The sequence below is a fragment of the Pseudonaja textilis genome, chromosome 6 (assembly GCF_049901715.1).
Source record: "Pseudonaja textilis isolate UNSWEBS1 chromosome 6, rPseTex1.2, whole genome shotgun sequence".
Classification (NCBI taxonomy): Eukaryota; Metazoa; Chordata; class Lepidosauria; order Squamata; family Elapidae; genus Pseudonaja; species Pseudonaja textilis.
The window spans coordinates 49,143,957-49,159,155 of NC_141995.1; the positions used below are offsets into that span (position 1 = coordinate 49,143,957).

The window sequence follows — 15,199 nt, forward strand, 5'->3', positions numbered from 1 at the left end:
CGTTGAGGGCCTTTGGGCTCCTGACAATCACAGAAGGTTGTGAGAAGCCTTTTTGGAACAAATGCAAGGTCATGCCCCCCGAGTAACCCAACAGTTCCTGTAATTTTATTTCATTAATTTTGCATTACAAGGCGGCAGAGGAAAATGTCTGGTTTAAATGAGTTTATTTAATATGAACAGTTAAGATAAAAATATTTGGGGGTTTTATATCAAAAACTGAAACATAATGATGGTTATTGAAACTAATGATTTTGTCAGCTGTGAAGCATCTGGAGTGGCAAGACAGCTGTCAACCTTCCACTGAACATCAGTTAGCAATCACTGAAGGAAAACAAACTGTGGGGTCCTTGATGCCCTCTGAGCTCAGTTGTTTTCTTGCAGATACTTCATTACCCAACTAGATAATATCACTGTTACCTAATTCATACCTACCTACATCCAGCACTGATGATGGTCCTTAGTTGGGTCATGAAATGTCTGCAAGAAAACAGCCAAGCTCAGAGAGCATCAAAACATTATCTTCATTAAAAACATAGTGTGTCTTCTATACACTGCAGGACCCAAACAGAAGCCTGTAGCTGCTGATCTTATTGCTCTAAGAAGCAGAATGTTAGATATTTACATAGCTAGACGAATGTGCCTGATTCTCACCAGTTATACGGGTGAAACACACAGGGGTGGGATGCTACCGGTTCTGTCCGGCTCTACAGAACCAGTAGCTCTGAAGAGCAGCAGACACCAAACTGTTTCTGTGTTTGCTGCTGTTTGGTCCACCTGCCCAGGCTCTTACCTGTCCTTTATTTCCTGCTTTTTCAACCTCAGCTGCTTTGCGAGGCACAGCTGAGGTTGAAAAAGCAGGAAAAAAGTGGCTTTTCAAATGCTGTGTTGGGCAGCACAGCTTAAGGTTTTTTTACACACACGCATAAAACGTAGTCACCAAACCGGTAGTAACACTGGCTGAACCCCACCCCTGGAAACACAGCTATATGCATGAATGAGAAACTGTAAATGATATACAATATTCTGTGCTTAGTGGAAAGACACAAAATTCTCTTTATGCAGCAACGTAAGATGTGACAAAGTTGTGGGTGAAGGTCAGACTTCTTTCACTTCTTGCTATATTGGCAAGAACTGTGTATGTTGTAGGCAAAATAATTAAGCAACAACATAATAAAGCATAGCATTGGTGAAGCAATGATAAAAAAAATATATTGACTTCTAAAGCCACAGTAATGTATCTGTCTAAAGCAGCTATCAGACTTTCCACGTAAATATAAGTGGAGATGAGTTTTGCATAACTTGTTTATTTTTTCTTTGTTGAGGAGGTCAAAAAGTGTACCAGCAATAACTTGGGCAGGCTGTGTTCTTGAACTGAATTTGTCAGTGTTATGAAAGACAGTACAATGCAATACAACATTACAGTATATTCTCTTGAACTTTTGGGTTGCAGGCAATAAGAAGCAGTGCCTCGTTATTTTATATTTCTAGTACAAATAATCAAAACTATAACTATCTTCAGATTGTAAGCATGTAAAGGAAGTTTTTTTTTAAAAAAAATCATGCAATAGCTTACTGTATAAAATTTGAACACACACACACACACACACACAAACACAAAAAAACACAGTTCCTACATTCTTCAGGCATTTAACATTTAAAACTCACCTGCCCAGGTGAAAAAAGAGATGAGTACCAAAATGTCTGCTTTCGATGGCATTCTCTCAACAAGTCCACAGAACCATGAAGGGATTCTTATTTGTGGCCACCTACTTAACTTTGCTTAGTGACGACATGTAAAGTAAGGCCTCTAAAGATGATTCAAGAGTTCAAGTCAAATATATATGGGAAGGGAGAATTTTAAGCTGTCCATCTTTGACAACTTTATGACTTGTGGACATGCTGGCTGGGGAATTCTCAAGAGTTGAAGTCCATAAGTCTTTTAAGTCGCCAAGGTTGGATGCCCCTGTTCTAAATTATTCTGAATTTTCCCCCAAGTTTATTTAATGCTTGGTTGTTTACTTGAACTGATTTTAAAAAGGGATCAGAAGACACATCTCAAGGAAGCAGTGGCATCCTTAATCATATTACACAATTGGCACTATCTTAAGTTCTTCGGCTTGGCTGAAGTTCCTGAAACGTTTTCAAAACTTGCTTACCAAGAAATCGAAAGACAACGATGAATGAAAGATGAGTAAATGCTCATTACCAAGTGGAATATACGGGAACGTGAATCACAAACCTGATGCAATCTCTACTTTGCCGTCTCTAAGCTACTTACAGGATACTCAAAAACACTCAGACTGTTTCTCTAAGGACAAAGTCTCCAAATGATGTAATTGAAGTTTCAAAGAAAGCCGAACATGTAGAGCGCTCCCTCTTCTAGAAAAAAACACCTGTGAACTATTTATGGTGCCAATCCGCAAACTCTGATAGCCCTCTCCAGTGTTTTATATCGCTAATAAATAAAATGAGGATTTAATTGAAACCCTAAGAAACAATGTAATATAATTATTGCAGGATAAAGCAATAATCTCCTAGCACCACCTTCTGGTAATGGCAGCCTAAACATGTACAGAATCACTGTGAAAGATTGCCTCCCTAGCACATCATATTCAATACATCAATACGCTGGTGAGAGATCTAAGAGCACTGTAAGATGTGTTCTTCTGCTATCTCTTGATCACCGCAAAAATCCTTCTGCACAGTGCCTCATGCTGTAACTACTCTAGGAAGATTGAATGGATTCAGAAAATCACCTTGATCTAAGAACACATGAAGTTTGGCAGTTTCTGCCCCTTGTGGGATCTTTAGTGCTCTCTGAGCTGGGTTGTTTTCTTGCAGACATTTCATGACCCAACTAGGGAACATCATCAGTGCTAGAAGCAACCTCACTCCCTTCTAGTACTGGTGATATTATCTATTTGGGTCAGGGTGGGCTTCAAAAATTTTAGCTAAAGGTTCTCTGCCTGGTTGCTGGGTGGGTGTGGCCATGGTGGGTGTGGCCTAGTCAGCCTCCTGCACTATGGTGGGATGGGTTGCCCTCCCTGGGCTCCGGAGACTTTCCTCAAGCCCCGGGAGGGCGAAAACGGCCTCCCCGGTCTCTGGAGGCTCACTGGAAGCCGGAAACAGGCCCATTTCTGGGCTTCCCAAACTTCCAGGAGGCCTGTTTTTTGCCCACCCCGAGACTTTGTGTGTGCCCTGCACTTACCTGGATCCCAAAATGGCCGCATAGGTACTCCTGGGAGGGGCGGGGTGGGCAGGGCACGGCCAGCCAGGAGTGGGATTTGGGGGTTCTCCAAACCGCACAGAAGGTTAGCTAGGGGGCTCTCGTGAACCCCCAGCAGCCCACCCCTGAGTTGGGTCATGAAATGTCTGCAAGAAAAGAGCACTAAGGACCCCATACTCCTCCTCCTCCTCCCTTCTAGCACTGATGATGTTCCCTAATTGGGTCATGAAACATCTGCAAAAAAAAAGCAACAGAGACCACCAAAGACCCACAGTCGTCACTGTCCTCCTAGCACTGATGATGTTCCCTAGATGGGACATGAAACATCTGTAAGAAAACGACCCACCTCAGAGCATCAAGGACCCCACCGTTCAACCCTGGGCTACAACTATTTTCTTCTATTGATAACTCCCCCTAGAAGACATGAGGAGAGAAGCACGGACGCTGGAAGGACACCCATGACGACTGCATCACCCAAATGCCACAACTTAGGGCTTGCATCACACATTGGTAGGCGAGTTTGTTGTAAGGGTGCCATTGATAAGATTTCATTGGACATTCAGTTTCATTTCATTAACTCCCCAGATATTCCAGCTGTTCTTTTATGTCATTGTGGTTTACCACAGGTGTCATCCTGAGGAGAATTTATGTAGTGGGCTTAACATAGTGTAATTTAAAAAATAAATATTCAGGGTGATGTATTAATGTGTCATGTAGGCCACAAGGTGAATGTGACTTGGTTAACAATGCCAGCTAAGCAGAACCTTAAAATCTCTGACTTTTTTGTTTGACCAAAACAAAGTTTTGCAATACTATATGAATATTTTCCCATGAACTAAATCTGAGGTAATAGATAGCAGTCACAATTGGCACAGTGTTGGTTGCCCATGAAAAGCTGTGTGGGAAAGATTTATTTGGTCGCTCCAGCGTCAATCTTAGAAGGAAGTTGTAATGTTACCTTTGCTCCGGAGAGCTTCCTAACTGCAGAATCGCCCACCAAGGAACTCAAGCCAATCCACAGCTGCTTCTCACAAACGCTTCTCAATACATTTTGCATCTCACGATCGCCCCTTTTTTCTGCCCTATATAACCAACCCCCAGTAATTCACAAGAGTCTGCTGGAGTGAAGGGGAAAAAAAGAATTTTGGGAGACATGAAAGCAAGGGGCTTCTGGGTGGGGAATTCCTTCCCCCCAAAGCAAAGATTGTTAGGAATCTGTCCACCAATTAGTTGGGTTGGCAATATATAAACCAACAATGTATGTTTGTAGCTTTAAGACAATATCACTGTATTGATTTTTACTATATTCCGATTGGTTGATTATATTGCAAATCACCATTAGAGGGAGCTAGAGATCATAGCTTGCTCTCTCTGACATTCTGTCTCTCTGACATTCTGTTGCTATCTAAGGTTCTCTGTTGTATTTATGCTGTGCTTATACTTTGATATTTTTGTTTCCTGTAAATGACAAAGGCAACCAGTAAGAAGACTTTGTAATTGGATATTCTTTGGACTGTAAAACGTACATGACCTGGACTGTTTATTGGACTGTGCTATTTCTTAAAGTAAACTTTAACTCAATTTAGTGTATCTGTGTGTGGCTGAATAATTATTCATAACTACTCTCATAAATGTTTCCATGTGCATATCCTTGTTACTCAGGGATTATTCTGTACATATCATAACAAAGATAAACTTCCAAATGTGATGATTTGTCTGGTGAATGTCAGTGGCATAATTTTGGGGTGAACTTGGGAGGGTCTAAAGATGTTTTGAAAGGTAAATATGGAAGCTCCTCAGCAAGAAGGCAGTCCTTGACTTACAATGACAAGTGAGCCCAAAATTTCAGCTAAATGGGACTGTCAGTGCTCCAGTAGTTACCCCCATTTAAATCACGTCTCTAGCCAAATTTTCAAAACTTAAAGATTTATTAGGAGTAAACATGCTGACGCTGCCCAGGTGTGGCCGACTCTGAGACACATCATTGTCACCCTTGACCCTGGTTTTCCCCCACCCCCTGGGTGTACTAATACCACTCTATAAAGCCTTAGTAAGACCACACCTAGACAACCAGCTAAATATGAGCCAGCTGTGTGCAGCAGCAGCAGCAGCCAAAAAAGCTAATGCAATCCTAAATTGTATTAACAAAGGGATATAATCAAGATCAAGTGAGATACTAATACCACTCTATAAAGCCTTAGTAAGACCACACCTAGAGTACTGCATCTAGTTTTGGTCACCACACTATAAAAAAGATGTTGAGACTCTAGAAAAAGTGCAGAGAAGAGCAACCAGGATGATTAGGAGATTGGAGCTTAAAACATATGAAGAACAGTTACAGGAACTGGGCCTGGCTAGTCTAGTGAAGAGAAGAACCAGGGGAGACAGGATAGCAGTCTTCCAATATTTGAGGGGCTGCCACAGAGAGGAGGAAGGGGGTCAAGCTATTTTCTAAAGCATCTGTAGGCCAGACAAAGGAAAAATGGATGGAAACTGATCCAGGGGAGATTTAACCTGGAAATAAGAAGAAACTTTCTGACAGTGAGAACAATCCACCAATGGAACAGAAGTTGCCCTCGGAAGTTGTGGGAACTTCATCACTTGAGACCTTCAAGAAGAGATTGGACTGCCATTTGTCAGAAATGGTGTAGTCTCCCACTTGGGTGAGGGGTTGGACTAGATGATCTATAAGGTCCCTTCCAACTCTGATTATGTTATCTGTATCGTAATTCATATTCTCCAATGGGACACATCCATAGCCCAGAGTCATCAATCATGCTCTCCAGTTAGAATTTTGCACGGCAGAAACTTTGCTCACCTAGTTACTATCTTTGAAAACGTTTATGGAATGCAAGTTGCCCTCTGGTCCACCTTCCCTTTCTGTTGGCAACTCTAAAAAGACCACAGACATATTTTATGAGTTGACAGGGACATTTATTAAGTGAGTTTCCCCCCAACCCCATTTTACGACCTTTCTTGCTGCAGTTGTTAAGTGAATCACTGCAGCTGATAAGTTACTAACACCATGGATAAATGAATCTCGCTGAACCCCATTGATTTTACTGCCCAGAAGGTCGCAAAAAGGGATCATGTGACCTAGAGACACAGCAACAGTCATACGTATGAATCCTGCAAAGGTTGTAACTTTAAAACAGGCTCACCAGTCCTTTTTTGCAGAGCTGTTGTAAACTTTGAATGGTCACTAAAGAACTGTCGTAAGTCAAGGGTTACCTGGATTTCTGAGTTTGAGGTAACGGACGGCTATTTTTCAGGAAGGGGTGAATTTGTGTCATCCAGAGGTTGCAATTTCTGCTTCTTGTATTGTCCCCCGAGGTTGTCTTGTGGTTTTTCTGTTGCCTTTGTCGTTTTGTAGCAAAGGTGGCTCAGGAAACCCTGCAAGGAGCTCAGCCCCCCGTTGTCAGTACTGTACTGTGTTTTTTTTTTTTATTATTTCCCCAGCTGGTGATGATATGAAGAGGAAGAGTAGCCAAAATGGAGGACTTGACTGGTTGCTTTGCCATCTACAGGTGTACAGTATAATCAAAACACAGGTAGTCCTCGACTTGCAACCACAACTGAGCCCCAAATGTCCGTTGCTAAGTGAGACATTTGCAAAGTGAGTTTTTGCCCCGTGTTACGACCTTTCTTGCCGCTGCAGCTGTTAAGTTAGCCAACTTAAGCGAATCTGGCTTTCCCCGTAGACTTTGTCAGGTCACAAAAGGGGATTGCGCGACACACACACACACACGCACACCGGGATGCGATCATGTGACTGCGAGGATACTGCAGCGCTCCTAAGTGAGAAAAACGATCACAAGTCACTTCCCCCCCCCATGCCATCACTTCCAACGGTCACTAAACGAACTGTTGTAAGTGGGAGAATTAGCTGTAATCCCATTCTGGCAGGGGTTTTACTGGGCATTAGATCAATGGTGGCGAACCTTTTGGGCTCTGTGTGTCAAAAATTTGGAAAATGCGTCTTTGACTCTGCTGCGCTCTCTCTCTCTCACACACAAACAATACTCAGCCCCCTCCCCGCTCCCAAGGCGTGCAAGAATTCCCTAAGGCGCAAAAGAACTATTAAAAGGACTGTTATACAGGAAAGCCCTTGACTTGCAGCCACTGGTTTAGAGGCCAGCCAAAGTTACAACTACACTAATTTCTGCACAATCTTATTTTTCTTTACGTATAGAAAGCTTACTCCTCTAATGCAAATATGACTTTTGTTCCATTTAAAATGAAGGTTGAGAAATGAAAAATGTTTAAATAAATGACCTGTAATTTCTTTTTTTAAGGTATTTATTCAAAACTTTTATTAAAAAAAAATCCATGTGCAAACAACCAAGCAATATAAAAAAAATAAGGAATTAGATTTGTATGCTTAACAAAAACACGAGGAATTCACTTATATACACACATACACATATATATCCCATAATATGACGGTGAGTACTGCAATACTGGATGTTTTACGAATGTACTTTCTGCACCATTAATGCAAAATAGTTTCCTGTTAGTTACTTGAGACTCCAACGTTCTTCCTTGAGAGGATTGGTAATATTTTCATCCCTTTTTGAACATTCACTTGAAATTTAGATTCACATGAATAAATATTAATATGGGATGTAGGTAATCATATACCTCTGTTTTTCCAAAACCGGCAGTCACATCAAAAGTTGATGGGATTGCAAGTATTCTTGAAGCTACCGGTAGGTATGTGGTTACTTATTCATACAAATCCATGGAAAAAGCTGTATGATGTAAATGAATGTGTATATTTCATTTCACGTTGCAGTTTTTATTTAGTATCATAATGTAAATTCTTCTCAATAAAGGCAATTAACAAACATTTGTGAAATTTAAGAGCACACATTTCATGCTAATAGTATTTATTCACAATGATATTGGTTGGAAAAAAAAAAGTGGGGGGGGCTGGGAAGGCTTTATTTTCCTTAGGCACTTCTCATAGAAATTGCTACCCTGAGAAACGTTTTCCCGCAAATCTTGCGTCCTAATCAAAATCCCTACCTTGTTAAAAGTTTTTGTAGGTTAATCTAAAAAAGTCTGATAATAAAAACCGAGTACAGGAAATGTTATTTCCCCCCTCAATTTAAGACTAAGGAAAATCTTAAAAGTATTGCAATTTTAATGCTGCTTTTACTGAAGCCCAGTAAAGTATTAATATAATTATGGAAATGTTGGCAATCTATTTAAGAGTAGACTTCCCTTAATATCTTTGCAGATTTCAATGACTATAGCAAACATTTTTCTCAAGTTTTAAAACCTCAGTTTTATTTGTGCAATCATCTTCTAACCTTTTTGCAGACTACTTGAACAATATAGAAACATCTTGGCTATCTCCTATTGAAGGTTTTGCATGAAAGGGCATTATAAATATAAATCATTATAAATGATTTTAATCCCTCAATCTCCCCCCCCCCAAAAAAAACACCATTCTGCTCTGCATTTTGGCATATTAAAAGATAGAATTTTCCCCATTTTTAGTTTTCCATTACAAATGTTACTTCTGGGCATGTTGTGTTGTTGCAATATATGTTATTCAGACTACAAAATGTAGTTTTTCATTAGAAATGTGTAAGTCCTGATTACTGTAGAGGCATTGTTTCAACAATTACATTAATGAAGTAAGCAGATATTTAAATATGTTTTGTTGAACACATGCATAACAAAGATTTACAAATAAGTGTCACATTTCTCAGTGAATGAGGGTAGAGCTGAAGCAATAATTATCTTAATCAGACATTTCCCCCCACTTAATATGCTCTTACTACAACCAGTTATCCTGGTTTTTAAACCTAGAAAATAGCTGATCTGTACAATTATTTGTCTCTTGTTCTCCCTCCCCCATATATAATTCCATATAATCATAAAACAAAGAGAAATTGGGAGTTTTCTTCTGATTGAGAGTGGGTGGAGAACGTTCTGACATTGTCCTCTGCTACATGAGACGAGAAAGGTTACACAATCTTTTTTAAGATTTAGCTCTGGGAGGACAGACTCCCCCCACACACCCCAAACTACAGTAATGGAAGCAAGCAAATGGCAACAAAGGAAAAAACACACAATAAAAACATAATACTCTCTGGAAGGATGAATTTAGAATTTGTCCAATGCTCTTGGGTTGTGGAAAGAGAGATTAAATCATCTCTCCGCGGAATAAGAGATTAAATCATGGGGACAAATATGGAGCCCTATTGAATCTGACTGACAAACATCTCATTCCTCCAACGGTTCTTAATCCAATCCAGGTCATGAGGCAATCTTAAAGAGTCCACCTTCCCTATAAGCATCTTGAGCGAAATAATTCAATAATTCACTACGAAAGACCTATCTAGGCCTCCACAGTGCTAACAACGTCCCAACAAGGACTCTGATCACTTTGGAGAACCATCTGGCATCCTTATGGTCAGAAGGGAACGAACAACCTATGGGAAAAGTAAGCCCCAGGTGTGGTTGCTCATACACCTCCTTCCCTTTTCTTTCTTCCTGGGGAGCCACCCTTGCCAGCAACAGGATGCATGAGCCTCGCAGGCCACGGCTACTTGTGAAGTCTACATTACAAAAGTAGAAGAGCTTTCTAGCTTCCCACTGTGGATTAAGGCAAGGCAGAATGGGATCGGGGGAGAAATCCCACCTTTGACAGAGTTACATCTACGTGCCCTGCAACTCTTATCAGAGCAAATGGGGGGGGGGGGAGGAGAAACAAAACGAAATCATTGACAAGATGCCCTTGACTATATCATATTCAAGTTACTTTTGTCTTATGATCCCTGCACAAACAATGGTAAGACAGACCCAGATGGATAGTCCTGTCTTTCGAAAGATCAGGACAGTTTTAAAATAATCTATTTCAAATATGAGTTCGATGGGATAATACCGATCGGGGTAGTTTTTTATTGGGCACGCTTGCAGTTTATTCCCTCCTCGTTCTTAGTTCCAGATTTTACTGAAATGCCGTTTTAAAGGATCTGACAAATGTCTGAAATTCATAATGCGGGCTTACATAATATCTGCATTTTAAAAAGAAAAGCGTAGTGGAAAGAAAAAAATATCTGAAAGAAAATTGCTGCTCTATTTTGAAAGGAGAAACGTAAAACTGTACATTCAGTTTTTCTAAAGAAAGCAATAAATGACTTTACAATATTTCCATTTGTCTTGATTGGTTCAGTGGAGAGGAACTGAACACCATGGCAGAAGCTCAGCTCTGCTATCCAATTCAGAAATGTGTTTTTAAAAATACCATAAACCGTCACATATTCCCTTCAGCAATCTCATCTTTTTTAAAAAAAACAACAACAAGAAGAATATATCAAATGTACAATTATATTATGTCTTAAGAAAAGATTTTGAAAAGCAGGTCACAAAGATACCGCCGAGACTTGCATGGATGCACTATAATGCTTTGGCTTCCCAGATGCTAGTTTGACAAAATCATTGTAAATTCATGGCAAAATGACAACATGAAAATGAAAATATCAGTCGATGCACAATAATTTGAATAGCTGCCATAGGAGTCTTCTACTTGTGTTCTACTTAATGACATGAGTATGTGCTCAGAGCTGATCATATTTTTCATATGCTGTCATAAAACGGGTGCTGGTGTTTTCTTTAAAAGGAACAAGCATCATTTTTATGGCGTTAGAACAGGTGGGGTTCCTTCATATTTCTTTTCCAGAAGTATTGGCAATAACCATTGTAGGCTGGAGTTTTGCTCACATCTCTAGAAGCCAAAATGCAAACATATACCTGAATGTACACTTCTGTATTCATTTTCAAAGCTTACTGCACTTGTGGCAGATCTTAATATTGATAGGGTCAGCCTGCTCATATTGAGTTCTGTGGGAGCATCAAAAGCTCCCAAGTAGAGACTTATCCTTGCAATAACAGGGGCTTTTGAAAAGGCCCCTGATTCTAGCAAATGACACTTATCCAAATAAGCAGTCAAGGCCAAAGCTCTAAGTGAATAATAGACCCTCCCTGTTATTCCTCATCACATTTTTACTGTCCTATCAGGCAGCCTGTCAATGCATTAGAGAGTTAAAAGGAAAGAAGAGAAAAGATCTGAAAAGCTGAGATACAAGCTACTACCTTTCTTTTTCTTTTCTTTTTTGCCTGAAAATAAATGCAACCCATTTTTTCCCCCCCTTTCGGAAGTGAGCCAAGGATTCTTGTGAAAAGCAGACAGGGAGGCAAATAATCGTTAGCTCTTATCACCTGAAACTTCGTAGAGTTCTTTGAAGCATCCAGTGTAAGCTCGGCCATAATTTCAAGAATTGTTTTAAAATGGAATAGAGACCATTAAAAAAAAAGCACTATGTTCCAGATGTTTATGAAAAGGGCAGAGCATTTCCGATTGGAACCTTTTGCTTTCCATTGAGAATGTTATTTTTTGTTCTCAAGGTAATTCCTGGGTGCATTTCTTGATAAGCAGAACACTTATAAAAATATTCCTCATTCAAACACACACACACACACACACAAAGATTTGGTAGAGAAAAACACACTGACACAAACACCTGCTGACGGTTAAGCCCTTTCCAGTGAAATCTTGTTTTTGACAAGTCACATATTTTTATCCCATTAAAACGTGAAGTTGTTTCTGCTTTGGTAACCTCAGTTTTTCCGATCCTCTTGGTGACTTCCTGTCTATTCCAACAAGATTTTAAAGCAGCCCGACTTTATTTCTGTGAACCTGCAGAAGAGGAAGAGATTGAACTTAAATACTGTTCTGAATAAATGACCTTAGGAGGAATTCAAACAACAGGGAATAGAAGGAACAAAGCTATTATTCCTTCTGTTTCAATTACGATGTTGTAACAAAACTTCTCCGGCTTCCCTGAGGGAGAAGCTGTGCAGGCAGAAACATAATCTTTGGATGAACTTTGATTATTTCGGTTGTGGGGTGGGTTTTTTTTGTGACCATGGATACAGTTGGCATTTTAAAAAGTATCATAGGGGCAACGGCTCTTGTGCAGAGAGAGTCCAGATCGTGAAAAGGTTGCCATAAACACTTACTTGCAACAGGAAAAGTTTAGTTTATTGTCATTGCACCTCGTACAATGAAATTAAATGCCATCTTCAGTGTACAATTTATGACTATGAAAATAAACACAAACACACATCCTTCACATTCTATTCAATTGAATTGATAACCCCTGATATTGCATTAATATTGCACTTTACAGCAGAATTCAACAGAGCTACTGCTCTGGGATAGAAGCTGTTTTCAGCCTATTTGTCCTTGTTTTTATTCTTCTCCTGTACTGTCTACCAGATGGTAATAGTTCAAAAAAAAAAAAAGGCTGCCCAGGATGAGATGGATCTTTGAGAACGTGATCAAAATTTGACAGTATGATCCAAATATTGATAAAGGCAGTTCTCGACTTATGACCACAATGGAGCCCAACATTTCTTTTGCTAAGTGAGACATTAGTTAAGTGAGTTTTGCTCGATTTTATAACTTTCCTTGCCACTTGTTAAGCGAATCACTGCAGTTGCTAAATTAGTAACGCAGTTGTTAAGCGAATCTGGCGTCCCCAACGACTTTGCTGGCTGGAAGATTGCAAAAGGGGATCACGTGACCCCCAGGGAGACTAAATAGGACCCAGTTTGCAAACATAGTGTCATGCCCTTGTTAGAGTCAGACTCTGAGGGAGAGGAGGAACAGCTGACAGGGAGTGGAGGTCTGGCTCCGGAAGTTGTGGAGGAGGCTGGGGAAGGGCAGAGGCCGGCAGGGCAATCAGAGGAAGAACCAGGCCCAACCCCTCTTCATCCTAGGACATGCAGAGAGGAACGGAGAAACAAACAACTTGGCTTACGAGAGAAGAAGCGGCCATGATCCCCCTCATTGGTTGCAGCTGGGGAGAATAGTATATAAGAGAGATGATTACAACACAGCATTGCCAGAAGCAAAGTGTGTGTTATTTTGGTCTGAAGTTATCTTGGTTGGCGTCCTTCCAAAAGACTGTGCCTTATTATCTCCCTGAATTTGGTAATTACTTCTCCTGTTCCGTTGTGGAAATTTCATCATTGTAGTTTGTTTGGTTTTTTATTTCACCTCTATCTGCTCATTAAATCCGGACTGTATTGCTTTCTTTTGAAGACTATTTTTGAGTACATTTTATCTCCAACTGAGAATTATTGAACAGTGGGCCAAGTTGGAGGCATTAAAGGACATTTATTTATGTTTTGGATTTTGTTACATTTGTGTTACACTCCAGGTCATTACACATACAAACGTAAATCACCTCTGACTATGGGGATGCTATAAAAAGTTGTTAAGTGCGGAAAAAGGGTCATCAGTTGCTTTTCAGTGATGTTGCACTTGACCCGGTCACTAAATGAACACGTCCCAGGGTCACGTGATCCCCTTTTGCGATCTTCTGACAAGCAAAGTCAATGGGGAAGCCCGATTCACCTTCACAACCGCAGGGATTCACTTAACAATTGCGGCCAAGGAAAGGCTGTAAAATGGGGCAAAACTCATTTTGACAACAGCCTTGCTTAGCAAACAAGAAAGCTGGGGCTCAATTGGGGTTGTAAGTCGAGAACTGCCTGTAGTAGAGAATCACGACCAGACTGATCCATTTAGCCTTTGAAGAAAACGAGAGCGCCAGCCCTGAAGCGGTTAAAAATGTAGAACTGCAAAATGCTTGATTACAAGATGTGGAGAACTCACCTGAATTTGTGGCTGGTGAGGTATTTCGTAACTGCTGGCTTGATCCGAGCAACTCCTCCCTGGCTATGGTTTCCCCTTCCAGTGATCACGTAGAGGTACGGTATGCCGCCTGCCAGGCTGTGTTCTGTTTCGCAAGAATGCGAGACGTTCTCTCTTCAGACATTCGGCATTTTAAACTTACAGATTATACAAGAGTTGGAAGGGACCTTGTAAGTCAGCGGGGTCAAACTCAAGGCCTGAGGGCCAGAACCTGCCCGCAGGGTGCTTAAATCCGGGCCATGGGGCTGGGCTGGAAATATCAAGGGACCAGCCCACGGTTCCTCAGGTGGCTAAAATGGGCCACGTGTGTCTCCCCACCCCCCCCTCCATGGCAGTGGTCTCCAAACGTGGCAACTTTTAAGACTTGTGGACTTCAACTCCCAGAATTGGAAAAAAAAGAAATACCTTAAGGAGTGACTGGTGGGAAAGAACGCAGCCAGCGAGTCGGGCTTGCATGCAATGTTGTGCGAGTGCGATAAGGACTGGCTGGGTGGGGAGGGGAGGGTTGAGAGGGGTGGGGCCAGCCAGGGGCACGATTTGCCGGTTCTCCGAACTGCACAGAATCATAACAACTGGTTCTATAGAACTGGTCCGAACCGGTAGAATCCCACCCCTGCTCTTACCTTTGGTTTTCTCCTGCAGGACTCTAGAGAGGTGAGCCAACGCTTCATCCACGTGAAGACCATGCAGATCCAAAAAGTTGATGGGCAGCTTGGCAGCGTTGACTTTCTCAAAGATTTGCTGAGCCGCATCTTGGTTGGCTTCTTTCATCTTCTGTTCATGAAGCTGACCCTTCAGTCAAACACACAGACACACAACAGCCAACTTAAGTGCGGTACCGGTTATGGGGAGCACCGTTCCCTCCCCCCCAAGCAAAGAGCTGAACTCTTCTCCGGGTCTCACAACAATGAGCGGACTCTTTTGACCGCACTGGTCAGTTACATCTGTTTCAGGTAGCTCAGGGGTGGGATGCTACTGGCTCGGCCTGGTTCTATAGAACCAGTAGCTCCGAAGCGCAGCTGACACTGGATCGGTTCGCTGTGACAACCATCTGGTCGTCTGTTTGGCCCACCCGGGCTCTAGGCGGTCTTTTATTCTATGCTGTTACCTCCTCAGCTGCTTTGCGCAGCACAGCTGAGTGCCGCTTGTCAGCTGGAGAAGGTAAATGCTTGCCGGAGCCGGTAATGCACATGCGCGCACTCCACCACTCCCCGAATCGGTTGTTATGCCAGTAG

At 41.5% G+C, this 15,199-nt stretch overlaps 1 protein-coding gene across 3 annotated transcripts in view; it reads right to left on the reverse strand.

The window, feature by feature from the left end:
* Positions 1–7,507: 7,507 nt before the first annotated feature.
* The window catches only part of N4BP2 (NEDD4 binding protein 2), a 37,346-nt gene continuing 29,654 nt past the window's right edge, over positions 7,508–15,199 (reverse strand). For all 3 annotated transcript variants that reach the window (XM_087936743.1, XM_087936744.1, XM_087936745.1), the window contains 3 exons: positions 14,588–14,756; positions 13,926–14,049; positions 7,508–11,939 (listed from right to left, as the gene is read on the reverse strand). In XM_087936743.1, coding sequence (XP_087792869.1) covers positions 11,894–11,939; positions 13,926–14,049; positions 14,588–14,756 — 339 coding nt within the window. In that variant the 3' untranslated portion in view covers positions 7,508–11,893. The remainder of the gene's footprint in view (positions 11,940–13,925; positions 14,050–14,587; positions 14,757–15,199) is intronic.